Here is a 24949-nt window from a genome sequence, read left to right as displayed (position 1 = left end):
TTCTTTTCTTTTCTTTTCTTTTCTTTTCTTTTCTTTTCTTTTCTTTTTTAACCATACAGCCAGCATTCTGATTGTAAAAGAAGTAATTATTAATTCTGTGGGGCACAAAAACATGGTAGTGAAAAAAATAACAATATCACTTCTTTTATAAAATACCTTCATTTGGTTTACTGATAATTTGAATAGTTGTGTAGGTCTTTTCCTTCTTAACCCCCACAGGTAGGCTATATACCCATTGTTCCCTGGGTTTGTATGCATGCATTTGTATGTAGATAATGAATAGACATGCATTTGCTCAACAAAATGTCTCTCAGAAGTCCTATTGAGAACAGAATAAAAATAGCCTTTTCCTTATGGACCAACAATGTAGTCTAGTGGTGGTAGAACCTGGTGATAAACAAATAGTTTTAAAGAAAGGAAAGGGAGCAGAAATTAGGTTTTGAAGACGGCCCAGGGTCTCCTGGGTACTTTAGCAGGAAATGAGGGCAGAGACTATTTAGTTGTGGTCACTGAGAAAGGCATGTCTTAGGAAGTGACATTTAAGCTGCATAGGGTTTGGACACTGGGGAGCCGTTCCTGAGTAGAGTCTGTGGGAGCTTTCTGAGAAGGGGAATTGCATGCTAGCAGGCCTGAGGTAGGAAAGCACTGTCTATCAGTGGGCAGTGATGCAAGAGATTCTGTGTGAGGAGCTGCTGGCCCAGTATGACGGCCAAGAGCCACAGGTGGCTCTTCCCAACAGAGAACACAGTGAGACTAAAATACACACCACATACAACTAAAACAAGAGTGTAAAGCTTAAGAATTTTTATTGGTTTTAATAATAAAATAATATTTGGGATTAGGTAAAACATTCTCTAATTTTACCTTTCTCTTGACATTTAAAAGTGCTTCCACTTAGGAAAGTAAAATGCTATCTCTGGCCTTCCTCACAATTTCACTGAGAGTTGCTTGAAGAGATAGACTGGCTGGCCTGAGATAATTCTTTGGGTTCAGATGATTCAAGGCATTTGAGCCTTGGAGTCTCAATAGCAGGTTAGAGAGAAATTTCGGCTCTACTCCAAGTGAGGTCAGAGGCGTAACTTGACAGGATAGAATGTGTTACAGGCGCACTGGCTACAATTTGTAGGATGTGCTAGAGGGGCCACTTAGGAATAAGTACAGTAAAACACACATGCACAAGCGCAGCCCAAGCCAGTCAGCACAGCAGCTGTGAGGAAATGGTGTGAATGTCAGCCTTAGATTTGTTTCACAAGTGTGAGAACCATCTTTCTGCCATCCTCTTGGCATATTCAATATTTACAAAGTTAAATATCCCCATCCTCCCACAGCCTTGTATTCACGTAAACATTTCTACTCTGAAATGGTAAACACCCTCGTTCGCTACAAAGATGATATGGATTTGACCGTCTTGTCTGGAGCTCTTTACATCTCAGATCTCCTAGGCCTTCAGACATTAGGTTCATTTTGCTGTGTGTGTGTGTGTTTCCTCTTTCTTTGTTTTGTTTTCCTTTAAGAAGGTCTTACTATGGATCAGCTTGGAGCTCACTCTGGCCAAGGCTGACCTAGAGCTCATGGCACTTTTCTTGCCTCAGCTTCCCAAATGCTAATAGTACATGAACCCTCCACCTAAGTTAAACTGAGACCTTTTAAGCTGATTTTTCTTTTCTTCTCAGTGATAATATTGCTTAGTTTCTGTTTGTGTACTCTCTATCTTACCTTAAAAATTATGTAGTCAAAGGGAGATACAAAGTAAATTCATCTATATAACATTCAATTTCTGTTGTTTTTTTTTCCTTTTTCTTTTTCGTTCTCTCTCTCATCTATCTATCTATCTATCTATCTATCTATCTATCTATCTATCTATCTATCTACCTATCTACCTATCTACCTATCTACCTATCTATCTTTCTGATTTCTCAAGACAGGGTTTTTCTGTGTAGCCTTGGCTGTCCTGGACTTGCTTTGTAGACCAGGCTCGCCTCAAATTCACAGAGAGGTGCCTGCCTCTGCCTCCCTGAGTGCTGGGATTATAGGCCTGTGCCTCTGCACCTGGCTCAATTTTTGTGTTTTAATCTCACAATTGGTCTTCCTTCATGCTAGTTATGCAGAAGGCAGCATTACCTTTTTATTCTAAATATAAATTTCAAGAAGTTCTACTTTGTAAAGTTTGTGGTAGCAAATGATAAAACTAGAAAAAAAATTACTAAATTTAGGGACAGTTTTAGTGTTCTCTCTGCTTTGGTTTTAATCATAATGTTTTGGTTTTTTTTTTTTTTTTTCTCCTTTTCATCTGTTTTGTGTCAAGCTTTCTGCTGTATACATACTTTTTTTAGAGGGTCACCTTCCTCCAAAAATTTTGTCACAAAACCATTTTGCAGCTGGACATTGTGAGGCAATAGTAAGGTTTGTGGTTATTGTGAAAGTTCTTCTCTATAAACAAAGTAGAAATTTAACCATTTTCATCATTATGTTACAAATCATTCTCGAACCATTTATAGACTGTTTAAATGATACATTTGTCTCTTGTTAAGTTCAAAGGGTTCCTTTAGGTTTTGCAAGGTATTTAGAATAAGGATTTATTCTGATTAAATTGCTCAGAATAGGGAGAAAAAGAAAAAGTGGTCTCCTAGGAAAGGCAGTTTTTAACACTGGATGAGGTCACTTGCCCTCTTTAATGTACACACACAGCATTTTTCACTCATCTTGCAGTTTTACACATAGTGTGCTTTGTAAGCCTCTGTCCTGCACACGTGGCCTCAGAGAATGTTGCAGGGAAATTAAGCGGAAGAGAGAGTGACTACTTTGTGTCTTTGTTTTTTTTTTTTCCTTTCCATAAAAGAGTATATTAATCTCTTGAAAAAATAAGATTTGTTTGATTACTTTCCATTACTGGTCTGAGTGTGCATGAGGGCGTAGGTGTGCTACGCAAGTGCCAGGGCTGCAGAAGCCGGGAGGATGGACTCACCCCAGCTATGGGTCTCCTGTAGGTATGCATCATTGCTGAATAGTTGCCAGTGCCCCACACTGAATGCTAGGAATCAAATTCAGGTCCTCTGCAAGAAGAGTACATGCCTTTGACCACTGAGCCAAAGTGGTCCTGTGATAGTGGTTCTGTAATAGTTTCTTCATTAGAAGAAAGCTTGGGGACTTGGAATCATACATAAATATTTTCTTTTTATTATCAGTTATAATTAATCACTGAAGCTTTACTACAAAGAGCCTGCTATGTGTGTCTCCTTTTTTAGATAAGAAGGAAGATTAAATAGGTGTTTTATTCCATCTGGTGTGGGCAGTGCATGCTCATGCCTGGAAGGCATATCTGTGCTAAAGGGCAGAGAAGAGCAACAAAAGGCAAAGGGATCAGATTTAGCTGTGCTAGCCCTTTGCAATAAGGAGGGAAAATAACCAGACCCCAGGAACACGCAATAGAATCTTATAGAGGATCTATTGGAGCTTTCTGCTTTTAAATGAGTAAAGGACACAGGGAAAATAATATGTATTGTTTTTCTTAAGTATCTCCTGTAGCACCAGAGTTCAAAAATTGGTCCATGGTGTGTTGTATGCTTATGCCTCACCTCCCAGCCTAGTCCTATTAGTGACAGGCAAGGTGCAGGAAGGAAGCGACTTACTTAGGGCGATGTACCCAAAGGACTATGGCCATGGAGCTTCTGCCTCCATCTTTTCAAATTCTTCTATCATTGAATAATTAATATGTGTACTCTGTAATTTAGCTACTGTCTAAACATTTTGGGCTGTAATGTAAGGCCAGGAACTACCAAAGGTTAAAAAGATCTGAAGACATGTAAAGGCCCCATAGTTTATGGTAGCAAAAGAAAAGAGAAGTTGCCAGAGTGCTTAGGGACAGCTGGCCATACCTGGCCCAGAGTAACCCTTCTTCATATCCATGTCACCAGTGAACTTTGACATAGATTGAAGGCTGCATGCTGTTAAATGCCATGTTGATTTTCATTTACACAATGGGGGCGTATTTGATGATAGTACAAGTTCGCTAAATTATGACATATCTCACCTTCTGAGTAAGAAACAGCTGGTCTTTGCTAGCCAATGTCAACTTAACCATTCACCTGTGTTCTTTTCCATATCTGTCTACTCACGCAGCTTGAATTCCATCATCTTCTTTAAGGCCTCACCACCTCCTCTTCGGTCTTTATTTTGCTTCCTGGAATGGACTCCTATATTATACATGTAACACCAAGGCTACATGCTGAGTAGAGACATTTCCACTGTGCTTGCTTTCCTTGTATTGCTCAAGGCTTATCATCTAAGGCTTCAGAAATCCTACTGTCACCCATAGTTAAGCATGAATGCTTGCATTGCTTAAGAGTAACCCATAGTTTGGAGAGATAGCTCAGCCATTAAAAGCTAGGCCCACAACCAGAAATGTAAGAGGAACCCACCCCAGTATAGCATTCTCCTGTTTGTTTGTTTGTTTGTTTGTTTGTTTAAAGTGACTGTTGTCAAGGAAAAGAGGCTGGAGGTGCTAAAGCTCTGGTGCTTTAACTGCTTTTCACGTCACGCTAGAAGCCTTTCTAGCTCTGAATGCCAGGAGTTTAGGCCCCGAGAATTAATAAAGTGGAAAAGCAAAGCATAAGCCCTGTCAGAGCCAGAGTGGAGGGAGACAGGAATGCAGGGAAGGAAGAACGGGGTGCTGTGTGATGCTGAGTGCAAAGCTGCTGGCCCCGCAGCTCCAACTGAATCCTACTTGATGGCTGCCCATCAGCCCTCAGGAACTGGGCACTCCTTTGAATGTAGTTGTCCAGATTCTTGTCTCTCAGGAGACTGACAAAGTGAGAGAAGGGAATGGACAGCTCCTTGTGGGATGCACCCATTCGGTAGCAGCTCCTTTTTCCTGGGTTGATGGGAGGACCCGAACTGCTCACCTCTGAGTATTGATTGGCTCGCTATTATAGTCTTAATCATCTTCTTTGTGAGTATGAGAACTGTGTACCAAGAATTCCAAGCTCCAGCTCCCCACCCCCCCTGCTCACACATGCACAGGCTCCAGCTCCCCACCCCCCCTGCTCACACATGCACAGGCGAACACACGTGCGTGTGCCCACGCGTGCTCATGCCCATACGGTACTTCTATTTGTGTGTGTGCAGTCGCTTCAAAGTCCCTACAGCTGCCAGGCTTACCGAAAGACTTAATTACTTTCAAATTTCCAGACTAACGATCACTGAGTGCAGGTAGTGATAAGTTATAGAAGAGGACATAAAGATAATTGTTTTTCTACTCTGATTCTTTTGCACATTTTTGTTGTTCTTGTTTTTAGTGGTGAATAAGTGCATAAAAAACATATTCAATAGTGGAAGTATAAAATCCACTGTGCAGCTCCATAGCTTCCGAATGTCTATTCTAAAAATAGAGAAATTCACTGAGATGTATATACTTTGGGTCTGGTCAATTTCAATTTGTTATTTTTTATTAGTTTTTTTCTTTTGATTTTTTTTATTTTACAATAAAGTTAATTTAAAAAAATTTAAATACATTTAATGGGATAGAAGGGAAATAGTAAAACCTTCTAAAGTAAAAAGTTCTTCAACATCATTGAGTTTCCCACAGCTGCAGGGATAACTTCAGAAAAGGACATGTGCAGCCAGATGGCCTGTGCTGGCCTCCTTCCCATTCCTGCAAAAGATATGCTATTCCCTCCCAGGGTAGCTCAGGCAAAGAGCTGATTCTGGAATTAAAACAACCAATGTCCAATTAACCCCTGTTTTGGTCAGTGTTTTCTACACAGTTTGAGTAATTGGCATCCTTTCATTCCATCAGGGGAAGCAGCTGGATTCTTGGTTAGTGCAGACCCCCGGGAATAAGAAATCTGAAATGCTGTTATCATCAGTACTGCCCCTACAAACTTAAGTATGACCTTGGACATTCTCATTTTCTTCTCTGTGTCATTAACTTTCCTTCCTTAAAAAGCAGAGGTGTGTGTTGCTCTCTAACCATTCGTGAGGAGAAGTTACTGTAAGAAGAGGGAGAAAAATAACTCTTCTGTTGGCCGAATTCTTTAGGATCATAGATTAAATTGTTTGTCTTACGAGTATGTTATCTCACAAAAGTGTGATTACATGGCTCAGATACTCCCTAGTCCAAGCTCTAGTGCCAGTGTGGGAGGGGCAGGTTTATAAGAACATGACAGGTTTCTGTAGCATCCTCAAACCAGAAGGCTGGGCTCCAGTTCTGGGCTGATTTTTGCTGCTCACTGCTCTTTTCTCTTCGCACACTCACTCTTCTATATGCTTGTGAAAAGTGACTTCATCAAGGCCACAGTATTCTACGTCCTAGGAGAGAAGGTGACTTTGGTTAGGCTCCCACATGGTTTAAGAGGAAGGCCTAAGGAAAGAGGACTTACACAGCATCATTCATACATGCAGTTTCTCCTTGCTTTACATCTGTACTAGAAGATTATAAAATTACAGCATTTCCTAGGTTAACTTACTTGTGCTGTGTATCCAAATGCTCCCACCTCGAAGTTATATATTGAGTATACTGAGAGAGTCAACAGATGACTCCAGGACCTGTAAAATACCAAGCATGGGAATACAGAGACATGTGCTGTCGACTCATCATCTAGTTAGGGGGTGACAAGCAAATGAAAACAACAACAACAAAAGCCAGGCATGGTAGCTATGATAAATTATGTCTGTAATCTCAGCACTCAGAAAGCTATGGCAGAATTGTGAGTTCAAGGACAGCCTGTGCTACATAGTAAGTAAGACTGCCTCAAACACAACAAGAACTTAGAGAAAGTTCCCTGGTTTGGTTCTGTGTCATCCATCTATAAGTAACAGAATCGTTAACGGTAATCTAGAAAATGCTGGGTAAATATTTATAGTAAATATATATGAATATATATTTATTTATATAATTTATGAGGTAGATACTATGATTCCTTTTTCACAGATTAAAGAAACTGAGCCACAAACTAATAAAACAAATTGGCCAGAGTTATTCACCTGCTAAGTTGTGGAGTCAAGAATTTAGCTACTGCCCTCCTGATCACTGTGCTTTGTAGCATTTCATGAAAGGAGGGAGGGAGGGAGAGGATGAGAGAAGAGCAGAGATGAGCTGAGATTTTAGAATAGGAAACATAAACTCAAATTTTCCAAGTGCTACACAAGTATTTGGTTGGGCAAATGTTCTCAAGCATTTTTTATTATTGTCTGTAGTGATCTGATTTGGCAAGAAGGGTTGGAATTTCAAGGAACTTCATTTGGTTTTGGATCAGCCAATGACTGAAGCCTTCAGCCAGTCTCTTAGTCCTTCCAAATTTCAGTGCACTTGCCTGGAAAAATGTGAGTGAAAATAAATAACCCATCAACCACCTTCTGAGGGAAATCAAAGAAAATATATTTTGTTATTTCTTGGAGGAGGGATATGGCTGAGGGACACCAATGAGAAAGCAGAGGCTGGAAAGGTGTAACACACTTGGTAGGAGTTAGCAGATAGTGACATAGTTTTCCCAGAAGTTTTTAACCTGTTATTTTGACCAGTCGAAAATTTAAAAATGTGACTTTACAGTACCCAGAGACCTGGAGTATTTGTTATGTTTAGTGCCCTTTGATAGACTCCTATCAACAGTAGATGTTTTTCAGTCCTACCTAAACCTTCAGGTTGAGAAAGCTGGTGGTGGCATGGCACTGCTGCTTGAAATGATTGTGCTTCTTTCCTGGGACTCCCAAAGGACCAGATGACCATGATGAAGAGAGTGGGAGCCATGGAGGTAGCTTAGACGGTGAGGTGCGTGCTGTGCTCAGCGCGCGGGCTTGAGTTGGACCCCAGCACCCTGATGCAGTGTGACATTTGTAATGCCAGTACTTAGGAAGCAGGGACAGAAGGATCTCTGGGACTCACTGGCCCTCCAGCCTAGCCTAACTGATCTCCATGTTATGTAAAAAACCTGGTTCAGAAAAGGCAAATGTGGGTGACGCCTGTGGTCAAAACACCAAAGGTCGACTCTGACCTCCACGGACACACATGCATGTAGATCTACTCAGAAGTGAACACACACAAGTGAGAGCCAGAGACAGAGTAAGTCAATCTGTAAAGTGAGAAGCAGATACAATACAAAGAAGAATTTAATAATTTGATTTTTAGCAATATAGAACAAATTCTCTGAATGAGTGTTTCTTCTGAATAATGCATTTATTTCTCAAGACCGTTGTATAAAATACAAATTAGTTTTGTGCATTTAAAAATAATACCATTTTAAAGAATGGCTAGCTTGCCCAAGTTTAAATCAAAGACCTAGAAATTGAACACAACCTGTGAAAGTAACTTTTTTTTTTCCTGTTTGAATTGTTGTCTTAGAGGCTTGTTTCCTCTTCTGCTAACCTAGGCCTAGTCCTGGAAGCTTCTATCCTCAGTACAATCTAACCTAGGCCTAGAATGCTTTCACCTTCTGAGACTTACAACTTAATAAGCTCACACTTTCTTGTTCTTTCTGAGCTCTGGGGCTAGGTGGTTAAACTCAGCTGTTCTGGCTCAAATTCCTCTCCCAACTGACTTATTTAATCTGGCTTTTCTATCGACCTCCGGATTGCTCTGCTTGACTTCAAACTAACTCCAGCAATCTTTTTGAATCTTCTGGCTCCTTCTCGTCCACTGGCTCATTCAGTCTTCACCTGAGTTCTCTCTCTCTCTACAGTCTCTCGCTCTATTACTGTCTTAGTACAATTTCTCTCAGCCTTGAGCCCATGGTTTAAATAAGGTTGAACACTAATACTAATAACATAGTCCGTACTTTCTGTCCAAAACTTGTTAGTTATTTTCCTGGATTTGTAAAAGAATCACAGAGTTAACTTTATAATATTATATATATTGTCTGAGAACAGGAGTGAACCCAGACCTTCACTTTTTAATTCAGGTCCCAGGAATGGTTTCCCTTGTGTTTCTACTGATGGTCACAAGCTAGTATTTTAAAGACACAGTAAATATATGCTCCTCATCTGTGTCAGTATTCAAGAAAGTCCAGCTTGATAATATCTGTTTTTGTTGAATTGGTTTTCATTTTCTCTGATTTAGGCTTTAAGGGGTGACTTGATTATATGTATTTATCCATGTGTGCTTGTGTGTTTATGTGTGGGATGTGAATGCGTACGTGTGCATGTGTACAATGTGTGTGTCTGTGGGTGTGTACATGTGTGCCCACATTTCTCTTTACGAATGCTGGTGTCTCCATGCCATCACGTGTACCTGGAAGTGAGGGGAAAATCTCAGTTGCAGATCCTCACATTTCTTTGTTGTGACAAGATCTGTGTTGTTTATCAGACTAGCTGGCTCACAAACCTCCAGGGAGTCACATTTCTCTACCTTCCATCTTTCCTGTAGGAGTAGGATTACAGACAGTTATTTTCTATATCAGCTTTGAAATGGGTTCTTGGGATTTGAACTCAGGTCCTCACATTTGCACAGCAAGCACCCTTACCCACAAGTCACCTCCCAAGCCCCACTTTTACATGTTCTAATGGAATCACTTTAGGAGATTATTTGTAGTTAGTCAAATTAAGTGAAAGCTTATATTTGATGTTCTCCATATATATGGGTAGAAATGGAATCTAAATTCTTTAATGAATAAATATTACTTCAGTGATTAGTATTTAAAATGGAAATGAAGAGTATTTTCTTGGTTATACTTGATAACGGTAAAATGAAAAAGCTTTATTTTAGAAAGTTTTTCTTACTTTGTCTCATAATTATTTTTATAAGATGTGTGAATTTTTTTTTTTTTTTTTTTTTTTTGGTTTTTAGAGAACAACTGTTTCAGTGTGGAACTTCATTTCTTAATATGCCTTCATCGAAAGAAATTTCACAAATAATATAGGCAACAATAAGAAAGGGGAAAATGAAGAAAAATGCAGAGTGCCAGTATATGGAAATGTACACTTACTTTTGACATGATCTTTGTATACTGACTCTTTCTAATGTGACTGGTACAACAGCGAAAACTATGCATTTTTAAAATGCATATATCTTCTAGAAATATCAGAAACAGTTGTCACTCATATAAGATTAAAGCAAACAAACAACTTTATTTACTTCTGGAGATTTTTGTTTTTGTCACTAGGGACTTAACCCATGGCCTTGAATTTGCTATGTAGATAGGTACTCTACCACTGGGCTAAATTCCTAACTCCAATCTTATTACTTTATTCTTTTGTATTTTTGTTGGTTTATATTGAGAAGAAACAAGTCTTGAATTTCAAGCCAAATGTTAGAAATAACACACTATCATCTTAAATATGGCGGTCTCACACATGCTGTGATGGCCCGCACCTATTTACCAGGATTGAGGTTCCCAGATGTTGACTTTCTGACACATTCTAAGACAGCTATGTCTGTCCAATCCTGTAGATACAGGAATGAAAAGATCTGATTCTTGCCTGTGTGGAATTTACCCTGTATTGAGGATCAAGGCATACACAAACAAACAAACAAAATGCAGTTTTTCAGATGAGATGATTGTGAAAATTTCTCTGAGTGCTCTAGACTCACAAGTAAAAAGCTACCCTTACTCTACAGAAGAATAAGCACACACTCCCTTTATTTCCTCTCAGAAGGAATGAAGTGAAATGAAAGTCAAAAGCAAAATCAAATGTTTTCATCCTCTAAAAAGTTCATATTGAAATAACTGGAAATTACAGAGTCACTGTCATTAAGTAGAAACCTTTGAAAGTTCATAGCTGGGTATGTATACCTGTGTTCGCATACTATCGCTTGTATACTAGCCCCTAACAAACACTAGGCAAAGGTTTTATAAGTGGGCTATATCCCTATCCAGCTTGTAGACATTTAACAATCAGAAGGAAGAGTTGAGGTGAATATAATCAAAATGCATTATATGAAATTCTCAAAGAATCAATAAAACTATTTTAAAATAAAATTTTAAAAAAGCCACCCCTATTCTGCAAGTTAGGCATGGCTGGCTGTGTGAGTTCTTTCCTTTTAGCTGTGACATGTTGCAAGTGTAGAACTTTCCCTAGAGCCTTGTGCATAGAGTATGCTTGTGCTGTGGCTAATGTCTGGGCTCATTATTAGCTTCTTTCTTACAGGTATCATCACTATCTATGCCTGTCTTCTCCATAGAGTGTGTCTATAGCAGAATCTGTCATAGATAGATAGATAGATAGATAGATAGATAGATAGATAGATAGATAGATAGATAGATAGATAGATACTGCAGTCTAAAGGTATTTTGGTTCTTGGCCAACACTGGCAATAACAGTGGTACATTATATTTACCATTTCTGGAAAATTATGGTCTATTCACAGCATGTCAGCACTTTTATCCAAGTAATATGGAAAAAGGAACACGTCATTAACTGTAAGTGTTCCCACCAAGACAACTTGGATGATGTATTTTACAAGGAATTTTACTTGTTTTCCAAAACAACTCATCAATGGAACTTTCATTATTTGGCAGAAATAGGTTGTGATTTTTTTATCAAAATAATTAATGGATAATTTCTACATTACACTTTTTCTTTCTTTTCTTCACCCTCCTCCCCCAACTATCTTGAGACCATCTTTATTATGTAGTTTTGGCTGTCCTGAAACTTGCTATATAGACCAGGCTGGCCTTGAACTCAGAGAGATACAGCTGCACCTCTGCCTTCAGAATACTCTGCACCTCTGCCTTCAGAATACTAGGATTAAAAGTGTATCACAACTTGCCCAACTATATTAAGCATGCATCAAAAGATATGACAAATTTGAAATTAACTTATAGATCTACAAGTGCACCCTGCTCCTTCCATGTCCATGGCTTCATTAGATAATTTCACCTTAATAATAATTTCATTACAAAAAGCATACTTTTCTATCAATTGTTGGATACTAAACTTTCTTCCCAAACATTTGTTGGAAATTGTGATGGAAATATTACAAAACATTTCTATAGTTCTCAACAGTATTGTGAAATACAGTATTCAATTTAATCTCATGTAGATTGAAGCTGTTTGGGAGCAGGATTTGTTTGGAGATATGCAAGCTAAGTTTACTTTCAAAATTATCATGAGGAAGATGAATTATCACCAATAAAAGTGCAAGATGTGTATGCATCTGCACGTGTTAAAAACTCCTGCGGAAATACATTTAGTAGAATCATGCTTTGTAATGAGAAAAGGATATGAAGATCTTGTCTTCAAGATGAAAGGAATGTTTTTAAAACAGGGTGTATCCTGTGAGTAAATGCAAAATGTCTGAAGTGTACTAGAAACCCTGGGAGCTTTGATCGAACGCCAGCTGTTACATCAGTTCTCTTGGTAATCTTTCTTGCTTATTTATGACCTTGACCTTGGGTTTCTGTCTGTATGTCAGACCTATTTTAAAGATGGAGAAAGAAATTATGCACCAATATCCCCATGTACACATGTTAGAAACAGGCAATTCCAAGAGAAAGGGGCTGGTTTTGCATGCTACTCATTATTAGAGACTAGGAAATAGACTTTGAAAACTAAAAGAATGCATTTGTGTTACTTTGAAGAAGTGTTAAGGACAGACAGCCTGAAAGCTATTGCCTATGTTACTGTGAAATTAGACTTTAAAAAAAGAAAAGAGAGAAGGACGGGGGAGGGAGGAGGGGAGGGAAGAGAGCGAAAAGAAAAGAAACTGGTGTCACTACCAAAGTAATTTGTTAGTGATTATTTTTTATTATTTCAAGTCTTCTTAAGATAGTTCAGAATTTTATTATATCAGCATAGAGATAATCATTTCCTGTCCTCTCTTTTGCATTTATCTGGGTACTTAAAGATCCTGACTGGTTTGGGTTTTTTTGTTTTGTTTTGTTTTGTTTGCATTTTATTTAGTTTATAACCTTTATGAAATAAGTGAGTATAATTTCATATTTAGCTTTTAAATAAACACAGTTTAAAATATTGTGACTTTCCGAAAATAAATAATTTGAAGGGAATTAAGTGGACTTCAAAACCCTCTCCTTCTATAGAATTCAGTAGGAAAGCCATAAAACATGCCGTTGCGTCTTTTGTACAACTGTTATGCCGGCATACCCTTCTGGTCAAAGTGCCACTTACTTTGTCAACTACAATTTAGTAAACTGCTTGGAATCGTGATGATAAATCCAGCCTGTGATGAACGCTTGAGTTAGTCAAGCAAGTTACTTCTCCCATGGAAGCTTTTTAAGTGGGGAATTTAAGTGACTGATTTAAACCTGTGCAAGCCCCCAATAGGGATAAAGCCAGGGACCGGAAATGAAGAAAAAGTAGAGTCTTGGGCCAAACACCCACTCCCCACCCTTGAGGGTGGCTTTTAAGTTTTAATTGCTTTGAGCAAACTGATTTCAATAAGTTCATTTTGGAGGGGTGCCCATTAAACATCCAACCACTCATCTAACTTTTGATGAAGTTAGCACTGCAAAGAAAGTTTTGGTGCCTTTACCTCCCACTTGTTACATCCAGGTTATAAAGTATCTCAGGGGGATGCTTGTTCTACTCTTTTTGAAGTTTTTGGGTGTTATCATTTTGTTTTGTTTTGTTTTTTACCCAGCAACATCCTCCTGTTGGATTTATAGTGGAAGAGTCACTGTGGTCCTCCCTTCTTAGTAAAGGGTTAGGATCCTTATCTCAAGTGCTTTCTCTTTCTTGCTCTGTAAAATTGTTGAGCTTTCCTCTTGCAGTTCCTCATGGACTGGGTTGGAAAAGCATTGTCAACCTCTGGATAGTGTTACATGCTGTGGTGGTTCCCTCTGATTTTCAACTTTTGAAATTTCCTTTCTCAGTCAATAAACAGGACTTTGGGATGTTCTTACTACTTTTTCCTTTTTACATTAATACTTCATTAAATACTGTAATGTACTTTTTTAACCCTTTGTCTAGAAAGACCCTTCAAGGGACCCACAGTATAATGCACAATAGATAATGTTGTCAAAATAGTTACTCTTGAGTGGCATAAGGAAGTAATCCTTGAACCCTTCTATATTTTTAGGAACTAAAGCCAAGAATCAAAAAAAAAAAAAAAAAAAACTTCAGTGCAGAAATTTCTTGAAATTTAATACTCAAATAATTATGGTTTGACAATGAAGAAATTGGGAAATTTTCATGGAAGCAAGTGGAAGTTATTCCTTAGACTTACTTTAAATAGCATGCTCTGTGACATCATAGATATCAAATCATTTAAGTGTGTTTGTAATGGAGAATTTGATTGAAAGAAAGATATTGAATCTAAAAGCAACAAGATAATAATATTATTTATCTTCAACCAAAAGTAAGAGAGAATATAAAATCTAGCTACTTGAAGGAAGCAATACTGTACCTATTCCAAGAATGGGATGTAAACTACTTACATCCCTTATAAAACACACACATGCACACACATGCACCCTTCGCCCTAACTTCATACTTTTCAGGTACTTTGTTAAATACAAAAATACATCCCTTTTGAAAATAAACTCTTAAGTTCAAACATTGATAGTTGTTTCCTTAAAGCATCTGTGTGTTGAAATAGCTAAAGAGCCAGTAAAGTTTATTTCATAAGGAAGATCTAAAAGATATTTTATGCTTATAAATGCTTTCATAATAATAAAAGCAGACTATAATGTACAATTTTAATACTGTTGAATAACAGACATGAACTACATTAAATTTCTGTGAAGTGGAGTAGCCCCTGGAACACTATCATGGTTCTTTAGACCCAGCTTTAGTTTTCAAAGCTTATATAAAAGAATATGAATTAATTGATAATCACTTTTAAAGTTACAGTCGTGTATGTCTGTGTGCATGTGGTGCTGAGGATCAAACCCAAGGCCTTGGGCTGTTCCTTGTGCATCTGAGGCAAGTATTTAGCACTGGACTTTATTTCATCCTAGGAACGTGTTCATAATAGAGTATAATATTGTATTTTGTTGTTATCATATACAAATTCAGTGGCGCCTTCTATGCCAACTTTTATAAGTTTTCTTTTAAGGATTTTTCCATTTTGCTGTTACGGAAATGGTTTGGAATTTTTGTTGATGCTGTGTTGAAATATCAGAGCAACCAACTTAAGAACAGAGATTTAGGCTTCCTTAGCTCACACTTGGGAAGGTGTCAGTCTGCTGGGTGTAGAACAGCTCACATCTCGGTGGACAGGGAGCAGAGACTGCGCTGAGCTTTGTCTTTGTTCTGCTTTTATTCCACCTGGGGTCCTCCCCTCCAGGTGGCTCACCTCACTTGGTTAATCCTCTCTAGAAATAATTGTTCTCACGGGTGCACCCAGGGATGAGCTTTACTGATCTGGGTATTTCTCAATCTCACCAAGATGATGAGATGAACCATTACAGCAATTCATTACACTTAAAAAGACAAAAGGATGATAATTGAGTCCCCAACAAGATCAGGCAATCCTGAAATGTCTTCACTATTCAAAGCAGACCAGTTGTGTAACACATTATGCTGCCTCATCTTGCAGAATATAAAAAATCTGCAAGATCATACTTGTATACTCATATTTAAAAGTTTTTATTAAGCACAAGTCATAATGCAACTTTTTTTTTCATTTTCTGTCCAGCATGTGTTACTCTGAAAACTTTCAACAGCCAATTATGCTGAGTAGAGAGCAGAAAACTTTGCCTTAAAAACTGGTAAATATTTTTCATTCTTAGATTATCTGTAACTGTGGTGACCAATCAAACAAATGACCCTCATTTTCAATCCTCTCTTTCCTTCCATTTTGTCTTGAACCTGCATTTGACATTTTTCCACCTAATAAAGAGTCTCACATGAATTTTAGTTACTCGACATCTTGAAAGTTTGAAAGATGCTCTCGGCATCCCGGTGGACAGAATGGGTTCTGACTTTATGATAGTAAAACCACGGAATGATGATGTCCTTCCCCTTGAGTAAATCTTTGGAAAACACTGTATTTCTTGTGATATTTAGGCTACAATTGTTTACTCCTTTTTACTTGAATTTGAGAAAATCTACTTAGACATTATATCTGAACACATTAGTCAAGGTGTGTCTTGTCAATGGCATGTCTAGGAGTCTTTGTTTTCAGCTTCTGGTTCATCTAATGGAAATCAACCTTTTTCAACTTTCTTTAATATTTTGGGCAGGATATGAAAAATATTTTAAATGAAATTTTTTATTAAAATTTTCACTTAAAAATTTAAAGCATTGTACCATATTTTTTGAATCATGTTTACTGTTTAAAAGTATCTGTATTCATTGGGGATATAAAAAAAAAATAGAAAGGCTAGGGAGAAGAGGACTTTCTTTGTATTGAGGCTGTTGTGGAAATGTGGGTAAAGGCTCACCTTGCCCAGTGCTAGCGACCCCTATCCCAGCTTCTCTTTTTCATGTCTCTCCACAATCCTAAAACAGATCTCCATGCAGACCTGGACTTGAGAGTTGTGTTGTACTGATTTGTGAAAGGAATAAAGTGAATGCTCAGGGCGGCTGTTTCCTGTTAGTCCTCTGTGATGCAAATGATGTTGCAGTGTTACAGTCTCAAAGTTGTGATGCAGCCTTTTAGGTTCCCATTTAACCGAGCTTCAGAGGGCAAGAACGTGTGTATGCAGGCTTGTTTCAAGAACTATTTTCCTCTCTAGAATTCATATATGAAGTTTTGCGTCCAGTGTGCTGTGTATACAAGTTATAGTTAGCATAGACCTCAACCAGAAGGAGCACAGTGGAGGAACTTTTATATGTCATTTTGTGTCCCTAAAGTTAAACATTCAGCTTGATTTCTGATTTAGGAAATGATTATTATTAACCTGTCACATAGCTTTTCTGGTAAGGTAGGAAATAAACAATGAGACGAGTAAACGAATGTCACTGTACAATGTTGGAGCCTGTTTGCAAACTATGCTAAGTCTGATCACACAGATGTTCATGAGTCCTTATCTCATGCTTCAGTTGCAATGAAGTGTTTTTAGGGCTACTTACCTACAAATCACATATCAAATGGATGTGACTTGCATGTGTATGTGTACATAGTGTATATATGGAATTGATATGCATAAACTTATGCTATATTCTGTTCCTTAAGGTAATAAGCATGACTCCAGTTCTGTACCTCAACTGTTTTTGTTTATATATTTTTAGATACTGGTGTGTGCCTTTGGTGAGCAACAAAAGATGAAGAAAGAACAGTATCTTCCCTAAGAAGCATTTCCTGTGTGCCACTGCATACCACGGAGTTACGCAGGGGACTTTGCGGCTGCTCCTTGCCTAGCCTGTGATCAGTCCTGTGGTCTGCAGTGGAGTTTGCCTGCCTTTTAGCTATCACTGCCAGATGATATCGTGGTCAGAATGTAACAGTGCATTGCTCTCTGACTGCTATGGAAGGTGATCAACTGACAATAATTTCCTGAAGTCTGATCTTACAGACAAGAAAACCATCTTTAAAGTGAATAGAAGCCAAGCCCCTGTGAGCACTTTTATTGAACATGACTCATGGAGAAGAGCTTGGCTCTGATGTGCATCAGGATTCTATTGTTTTAACTTACCTAGAAGGATTACTAATGCATCAGGCAGCAGGGGGATCAGGTACTGCCGTTGACAAAAAGTCTGCTGGCCACAACGAAGAAGAGCAGAACTTTACCATCTCTGGCAGTGCGTTTCCCACCTGTCAAAGCAATGGTCCCGCTCTCAGTACACATACGTACCAGGGATCTGGCATGCTGCATCTCAAAAAAGCCAGACTGCTGCAGTCTTCTGAGGACTGGAATGCGGCAAAGCGGAAGAGGCTGTCTGATTCCATTGTGAATTTAAACGTAAAGAAGGAAGCTTTGCTAGCTGGCATGGTTGACAATGTGCCTAAAGGCAAACAGGATAGCACATTACTGGCCTCTTTGCTTCAGTCATTCAGCTCTAGGCTGCAGACTGTTGCTCTGTCACAGCAAATTAGACAGAGCCTCAAGGAGCAGGGATATGCCCTCAGTCATGATTCCTTAAAAGTGGAGAAGGATTTAAGGTGCTACGGCGTGGCCTCAAGTCACTTAAAAACGCTGTTGAAGAAAAGCAAAACCAAGGATCAAAAGTCAGGTGCCACCCTCCCTGAGGTAGCTCCAAACCTCATCAGAGATAGCTTTGTGGAGTCACCTCATCATGCGGGGCAGAGCGGAACAAAGGTCATGAGTGAACCCTTGTCATGTGCCGCAAGACTCCAGGCTGTTGCCAGCATGGTGGAGAAAAGGGCCAGTCCTGCCACCTCCCCCAAGCCCAGTGTTGCCTGCAGCCAGTTAGCACTGCTCCTTTCGAGCGAAGCCCACCTGCAGCAGTACTCTCGGGAACATGCTCTCAAAACACAGAGTGCACATCAGGCAGCAAGTGAAAGACTCGCTGCCATGGCCAGACTGCAAGAAAATGGTCAGAAGGACATAAGCAGCTTCCATCTCTCCAAAGGGGCATCTGGCCATCTCAATGGGCAGGCCAGAACATCGTCATCATCCAGCAAGCTGGTGGCCAACAAGACTAGCCCTCCAACATTTCAGAATCCAGTAGGCGTTGTTCCTTCTTCCCCCAAAAATACGGGCTATAAGAACTCACTGGACAGAAACAACACAAAGCAAGCTGCTAATAACAGTTTGCTTTTACATCTTCTCAAAAGCCAGACCGTCCCCACGCCGATGAATGGGCACAGCCAGCATGAGAGAGGAAGCAGTTTTGAGGAGAGTAGCACTCCCACCACCATTGATGAGTACTCTGACAACAATCCCAGCTTTACAGATGACAGCAGTGGAGACGAAAGCTCATACTCCAATTGTGTTCCCATAGACCTGTCTTGCAAACACCGCATTGAAAAACCAGAAGCCGACCGGCCTGTCTCCCTTGAGAACCTAACTCAGTCCTTGTTAAACACCTGGGATCCAAAAGTCCCCGGTGTTGACATCAAAGAAGATCAAGATACCTCAACAAATTCCAAGCTGAATTCACACCAGAAAGTCACACTTCTTCAGTTGCTACTTGGCCATAAGAGTGAAGAAAATGCTGAGAATGCCAGCCCTCAGGAAGTCCACAGTGACGTGACTAAGTTCAGTCCGCAGAATTACACGAGGACTTCTGTCATCGAAAGCCCCAGTGCCAGCAGGACTACCCCAGTAAGCACTCCACCCCTGCATGTATCCACCAAAGGAGAGTCTCCCATCAATCTTTCTCAGCACTCTCTGGTCATCAAGTGGAATTCCCCACCATATGCCTGCAGTACTCCCACTTCAAAACTAACAAATACCATGGCTAGCCACTTGATGGACCTCACAAAAAGCAAAGAATCACAAGGAGAGAAACCAGCCCCCAGTGAAGGTGCACAAAACTCAGCAACGTTCAGTGCCAGTAAACTGTTACAAAATTTGGCACAGTGTGGAATGCAGTCTTCCTTGCCCACAGAAGAACAGAGACCCAGCAAACAGCTCTTAAGTGGAAATACAGATAAACCTCTCGGTATGATTGATAGATTAAATAGCCCTATGCTCTCAAATAAAACAAATGCACTTGAAGACAACAAAGCCTTCAGCAATCAACCAGCAGGACCTGAACCAGGGCTTCCTGGTTGTGAGATAGAAAATCTCCTAGAAAGACGCACTGTCCTCCAGTTGCTCCTGGGAAACTCCAACAAAGGGAAGAGCGAGAAGAAAGAGAGGATTCCTTTGAGAGATGGAGCTATTCAGGAGCATTCAGATAAAGCTGGAAGTGAGCAGATACTGACGGTGAAAATCAAATCTGAGCCTTGCGATGACTTTCAGATTCACAACCCGAATGTGCATTTAAACCATGATAGCAAGAGCACCCCGTTCTTAGGTGTGACTCCCACCGTGCAGAGGGGCACGACAGCCTTACCAGTGTGTGAAGACTTCAAATCAGAGCCCGCTTCACCTCAGGATTTTTCTTTCTCAAAGAACGGTCTGTTAAGTAGATTGCTGAGACAGAATCAAGAGAGTTACCCAGCAGATGACCAGGACAAGAGTCACAGAAATAATGAGTTGACACCCCTGGAATCAAAGAACTTTTGCATGGTCCCTAAGAAAAGGAAGCTTTATACAGAACAACTAGAAAATCCATTTAAAAAGATGAAAAATAGTGCTGTAGATACTGCCAATAATCACAGTGCCCCGGAAGTACTCTATGGGTCGTTGCTTAATCAGGAAGAGCTGAAATTTAGCAGAAATGATCTTGAATATAAGTATCCTGCTGGACATGGTTCCACCAGTGATAGTGAAAATAGAAGTTGGGCCAGAGAGAGCAAAAGCTTCAATGTTTTGAAACAGCTGCTTCTCTCAGAGAACTGTGTGCGAGATCTGTCCCCACACCGGAGTAACTCTGTCATCGACAATAAAAAGAAAGGACACAAAAACAATGTGCTCAATAGCAAAAAAGAAGAATTCAGCATTTCTTCTTTAAATGGACTGATGTATAGTTCCCCTCAGCCTGGCAGTTGTGTGGATAATAGGACATTTTCATACCCAGGAGTGGTAAAAACTCCTCTGAGCCCTCCTTTCCCAGAGCACTTGGGCTGTGTGGGGTCCAGACCAGAACCGGGCCTTTTGAATGGGTGTTCCATGCCCATGCCCAGCGAGAAGGGACCCATTAAGTGGGTCATCACAGATATGGATAAGAGTGAGTATGAAAAAGACTCCCCAAGACTGACCAAAACTAACCCAATACTCTATTACATGCTCCAGAAAGGAGGCAGCTCTGTTACCAATCAAGAAACACAGGACAAAGAAATCTGGAGGGAGCCTTCGTCTGCCGAGGGCATCTCACAGGTTACAGTCAAAGAAGAGTTCCTTTCTGCTGCAGAAACTAAAGCGTCTTTCTTTAATCTAAGAAGCCCTTACAATAGCCATATGGGAAATAACGCTTCTCGCCCACACAGTACAAATGGAGAAGTTTATGGACTTCTGGGAAACGTCCTCACAATAAAAAAAGAGTCAGAATAATGTATACCTGCCATACCATTTTGGATCTTTTTTTAAAATTAATCAGTATGAACTTGAGATCTGTATAAATAAGAGCATGATTTGAGAAAAGCATGGTATAATTGAAACTTCTTCATTTTGAAAGTATTGGTTATTGGTGATGTTTAAATATGCATACTAATTTTTGCCTAACATTAGATGTCATGAGGAAACTACTGAAGTAGAAGTTGGTTGTTTAATACTTCTGTATGCATCAGATAACAACTGTGAGTAGCCTACGAATGAAACAGTTTTATAATAGTAAATAAGAGGCATACATTAAAATGCAAATCTCCATCAATAGTGGATTGATGCAATTTGCTGTTGTTATTAGGGTACTTCATTTTCGCATCTCAGAAGTCAGCCTACATACATGTTTTTAAACTCCAAATTGTTACCTGTTTGAAAGATAATCAAATTAAGAAAAAACCAGAAGCCTTGGGCTGATTCACACCTCTCAGTTCAAAAGTAAGAAAAAGTAATGCTTACATTTTTCACTTTTGCTAAATGAAAATTCTTTTTAACTCTTGGAAGGGGTTTTGCGGTCCCCAATGTGTCTGCTCCACCCCAGACCTTTTCAATATATATTTCTTTAAACCTTGTACTATTTAGTAAAAATTGATTATAACAGAGGGGAGTTTAATATCCTTAAAAGGCAGATTTCCATTTTTTTATATTTTGACTACTTTACTAAATTAATACTCCTCCTTTTACAAAATTAGGGACGGTAATATTCATCTTCAGGCAGTTTCCTGAATAATTGACTACTTAGAAATAGTTTTTAAAAAAAGCAAGCATGGATTTTCTTTAGGTGGTTTTCACCATGTCTGGTGAAAGTTAATTCTCATCATTCCTGTGGTACCTGTAAGTCTTATGACCAGGATTTCTTAATTCTGGACACAGAAACTGCATTAGCACTATCTAGAGCAGTTGTGTAAAATGCAGATTCATAGGCAACATCTCAGGTCTACAGAACGGGTCTGTGAGTGGACCTAGGAGTCTCTGCCTATATCCTGACATGTTCTGTATGTGTTTCTTCTGCATACTGATGTTTGAAAACCATGCCATATGACTTTTCCAGAACATAGGACTTTAAAGAAACTATTGATGCCTATTTTTTTCCCCAGCACAGTCACCCATCCACTCAAAATTTGCAATATTGTAATTCCTATATTGCTGTTATATCTTTGGAAATCGGGTTCAGAATACTTTTTATGACAAAAAAAAAAAATGGGTAGAAGGGACAACTTTCCTAACTGGGTCAACATCTCAGGAAAATCTGTGATTATTTATTTGTTCTAATTAGTAACATTGACTTAATTAGCCTTAGAGGTGGAATAACAGGGCCACTTAGCAAACTCAGGTGATCCCAGGATGGTTGGGAAACTTCTCTCGAATACATCCTTAACCTTCTATCCAAACCATCCTTTGCACAGCAGTGCTTCTGAAGCTAGCAGATTCAACCCAAGGAAGGTATCAAACTCAGATTACCTGACACCAAATCAAAGGGCACTCATTATCCATAACAGGACCTACGCCTCACTTTACAGGATCGATTTATTAGAAACAGGCATTAAATGTAAACACTGATACTGTCTTGGAAGACTTAATATCTAATTGAGCCAGGTGGAATTTCAACCTTGAAGCAAGTTGGTTTTTAAGTTCAGTTTTTATAGCCCACAGTTCATCCACCAGACAATGTTTTGTTTTCAATGTTGAGCCAGGTTAGCAACCGACTTACCAAAAGAAAAAAGAAAAAAATATTGGGTACTCAGCAATTAGGTAGGAAGAAGTTTATTTGAAGTTGTACGTACTTGAAATTGTTTCTAAGATTTTTTTATATCAAAAAATGGACATTATTTCTTAATTATCTAAAATTCTAAATGATTATTTTTTTCTCAAGCTGATTTGTAAATAGTTAATGGATATGCTATATGGTGATCGGAGTGTATATTACGCTATGTCAGAGAAAGGAGAAGGCATATATTTAGTTTGCTATGAAAACTTCCACTGGCCAGTGAAGATCTTTTACTCCATGTCCATACTGTGACAATCTCCTTGTCTACACTATATCAATAAGCTTTACACTAAGTCATTTTTCTTGGTCATTGTGAAAGGGCTGGAGCCTTAGAAATTTACTGTAGGATGCTAATGCTTGTCCTCAGTTGGAGGCAGTAGGCATCTTGAGTGGCACATAGGTCAGGAAAACATCCAGAGCCAGCATTGCTTTGCTTTGTTTTGTTTGTTTTGTTTTGTTTTTTGTTGGAATGAGAATATGTAATTCAGAAATAAATATGACTATAAAGAATGCTGTTCTGACTTACTAAAGTATATCCCCCACATTGAGTTTAAAGAAATATTAGAGAAGAGAAAGGGCATACACCCACAAATTCACTTTGTTTGCATATGTAGATTCAAATATGCACACATACACATTTTCAAGGAGTATTTTCGATATCTAGTTGGTTTCTTCCTAATAAAGTCATTTGTGAATGGGTACTACAGCTCTCATTGACATCAGTAAGGTAGCATTACCTGTTTATTCTCTGTTACATCTTAACAGAAGAATAAACTGGTGAGAATATATATTTTCTATATATATATATATATATAATGTGTATATATATATATATTGACTTGTTACATGAAGATGTTAAAATTGGTTTTTAAAGGTGATGTAAATAGTGATTTCCTTAATGAAAAAAAAAACATATTTTGTATTGTTCTAATGCAACAGAAAAACATTTTAATTTCTTTGGTTCCTGTATATTCCATGTATTAAGTGTAAATATAATCAGACAGGCTTAAAAAATGTGCATGTATGTATACAGTTGCAAGTCTGGACAAATGTATAAAATAAACCTTTTATTTAAGTTGTGATTCCCTGCTGCATGAAGCGTGCATGGGGAGCCCTGTGCATCTGTGCACTTGACAAAGATGTCTTCACAAGTCAGATCAGACGTCCATCCCAACATGACAGTATTCCGTTTCTGGACATGACCTCTGTGGCTTATGCTTTGTGAGAGAACATGCTTTCAATCCAATGGTCTTAATTTTCTTTTTTAATCAACCACTTTTCAACATAGAATTCACACGCCAACTTCACAGATCTGAAAATCCCACTGGAAGCGTAACCAGGAATAGTCCAGTGTTCCTCAATGCTGGAGCACAGGCACGTTACCATTCATGGTAACAATGTTGGCACTTACAGCCAGTTTTGATGCAATCTGCTTAGTGATATAATTTGCCATTTTTATTATTAAATTTGATTTCTTTATGTGATGTCATGAATTGTACATACTGCAGTGTGAATTTTTTGTTTTTTTAAATCTTTTAGTGTTTACTTCCTGCAGTGAATTTGAATAAATGAGAAAAAAAATGCATTGTCTCTAACTTGAAATGACTTATTTTTGTGGGCTTTCTCTGGTTTTTAGGTTTTCCATCATTGTTAAAGTCCCAGGTCATAAAGAAAAAGGAAAAAAAAAACAAAAAAATGAAAAGAAAAAAGCAATAGATCATGTATTTTGTCTGTCTCAGAAAAAATGAAGGGAAAAAATAAGCAACTGAACAAGTTAGTATATTTAGAAACATGTACTTAAAGCATAGCTAAAAATGACAGTTGGCTGTGGTCTGTCTTCCATTTCTCAGTATGTAATTGAATGACCACCACATTTTTTTTAAACTGGAATTTGTACAGTGTTCCAAAATAAAGTTAATTAGATACATATACTTTGTCTTAAGATTTTTATCAGGGGCTTGTATTTCATCTTTTATGCGTTGTTTGTTTTAAATGCAATAAAAGCTTTGGATCACTTTCCGAATATGTCTAGGAGAAGAGTTCAGCTTGGCAAGCCCTATCCATGTGTGATTGGTAATAGAGACTGTTACTTCATGTTCGTATGTGCAGTAGGAAAGGCTGAGCCCAATGTTTCTACCTGCCTCATGTTCCACTACCGAGCTATATTCCCAACCCTATTTTTAATTTGTTTTGAGACAAGGGCTCACTAAGTTGCCTTAAGGTTTCCATGAACTAA

The 24949-nt window shown here is 38.7% G+C and overlaps 1 protein-coding gene across 3 annotated transcripts in view; it reads left to right on the top strand.

The window, feature by feature from the left end:
• Window positions 1–24308, top strand: part of Nrip1 (nuclear receptor interacting protein 1) — an 89457-nt gene extending 65149 nt beyond the window's left edge. For 2 of the 3 annotated variants that reach the window (XM_055617829.1, XM_055617826.1), the window contains one exon: window positions 17065–24308. In XM_055617829.1, coding sequence (XP_055473804.1) covers window positions 17409–20897 — 3489 coding nt within the window. In that variant the 5' untranslated portion in view covers window positions 17065–17408 and the 3' untranslated portion in view covers window positions 20898–24308. Of the gene's footprint in view, window positions 1–15526; window positions 15600–17064 lie in introns of all 3 variants that reach the window. The other variant, XM_055617828.1, reaches the window with a different exon arrangement.
• Window positions 24309–24949: the final 641 nt, after the last annotated feature.

This window comes from Psammomys obesus, unplaced genomic scaffold (assembly GCF_907164565.1).
Source record: "Psammomys obesus unplaced genomic scaffold, mPsaObe1.curated_primary_1811, whole genome shotgun sequence".
Taxonomy (NCBI): Eukaryota; Metazoa; Chordata; class Mammalia; order Rodentia; family Muridae; genus Psammomys; species Psammomys obesus.
This window is presented reverse-complemented; position numbering and strand designations above follow the sequence as displayed.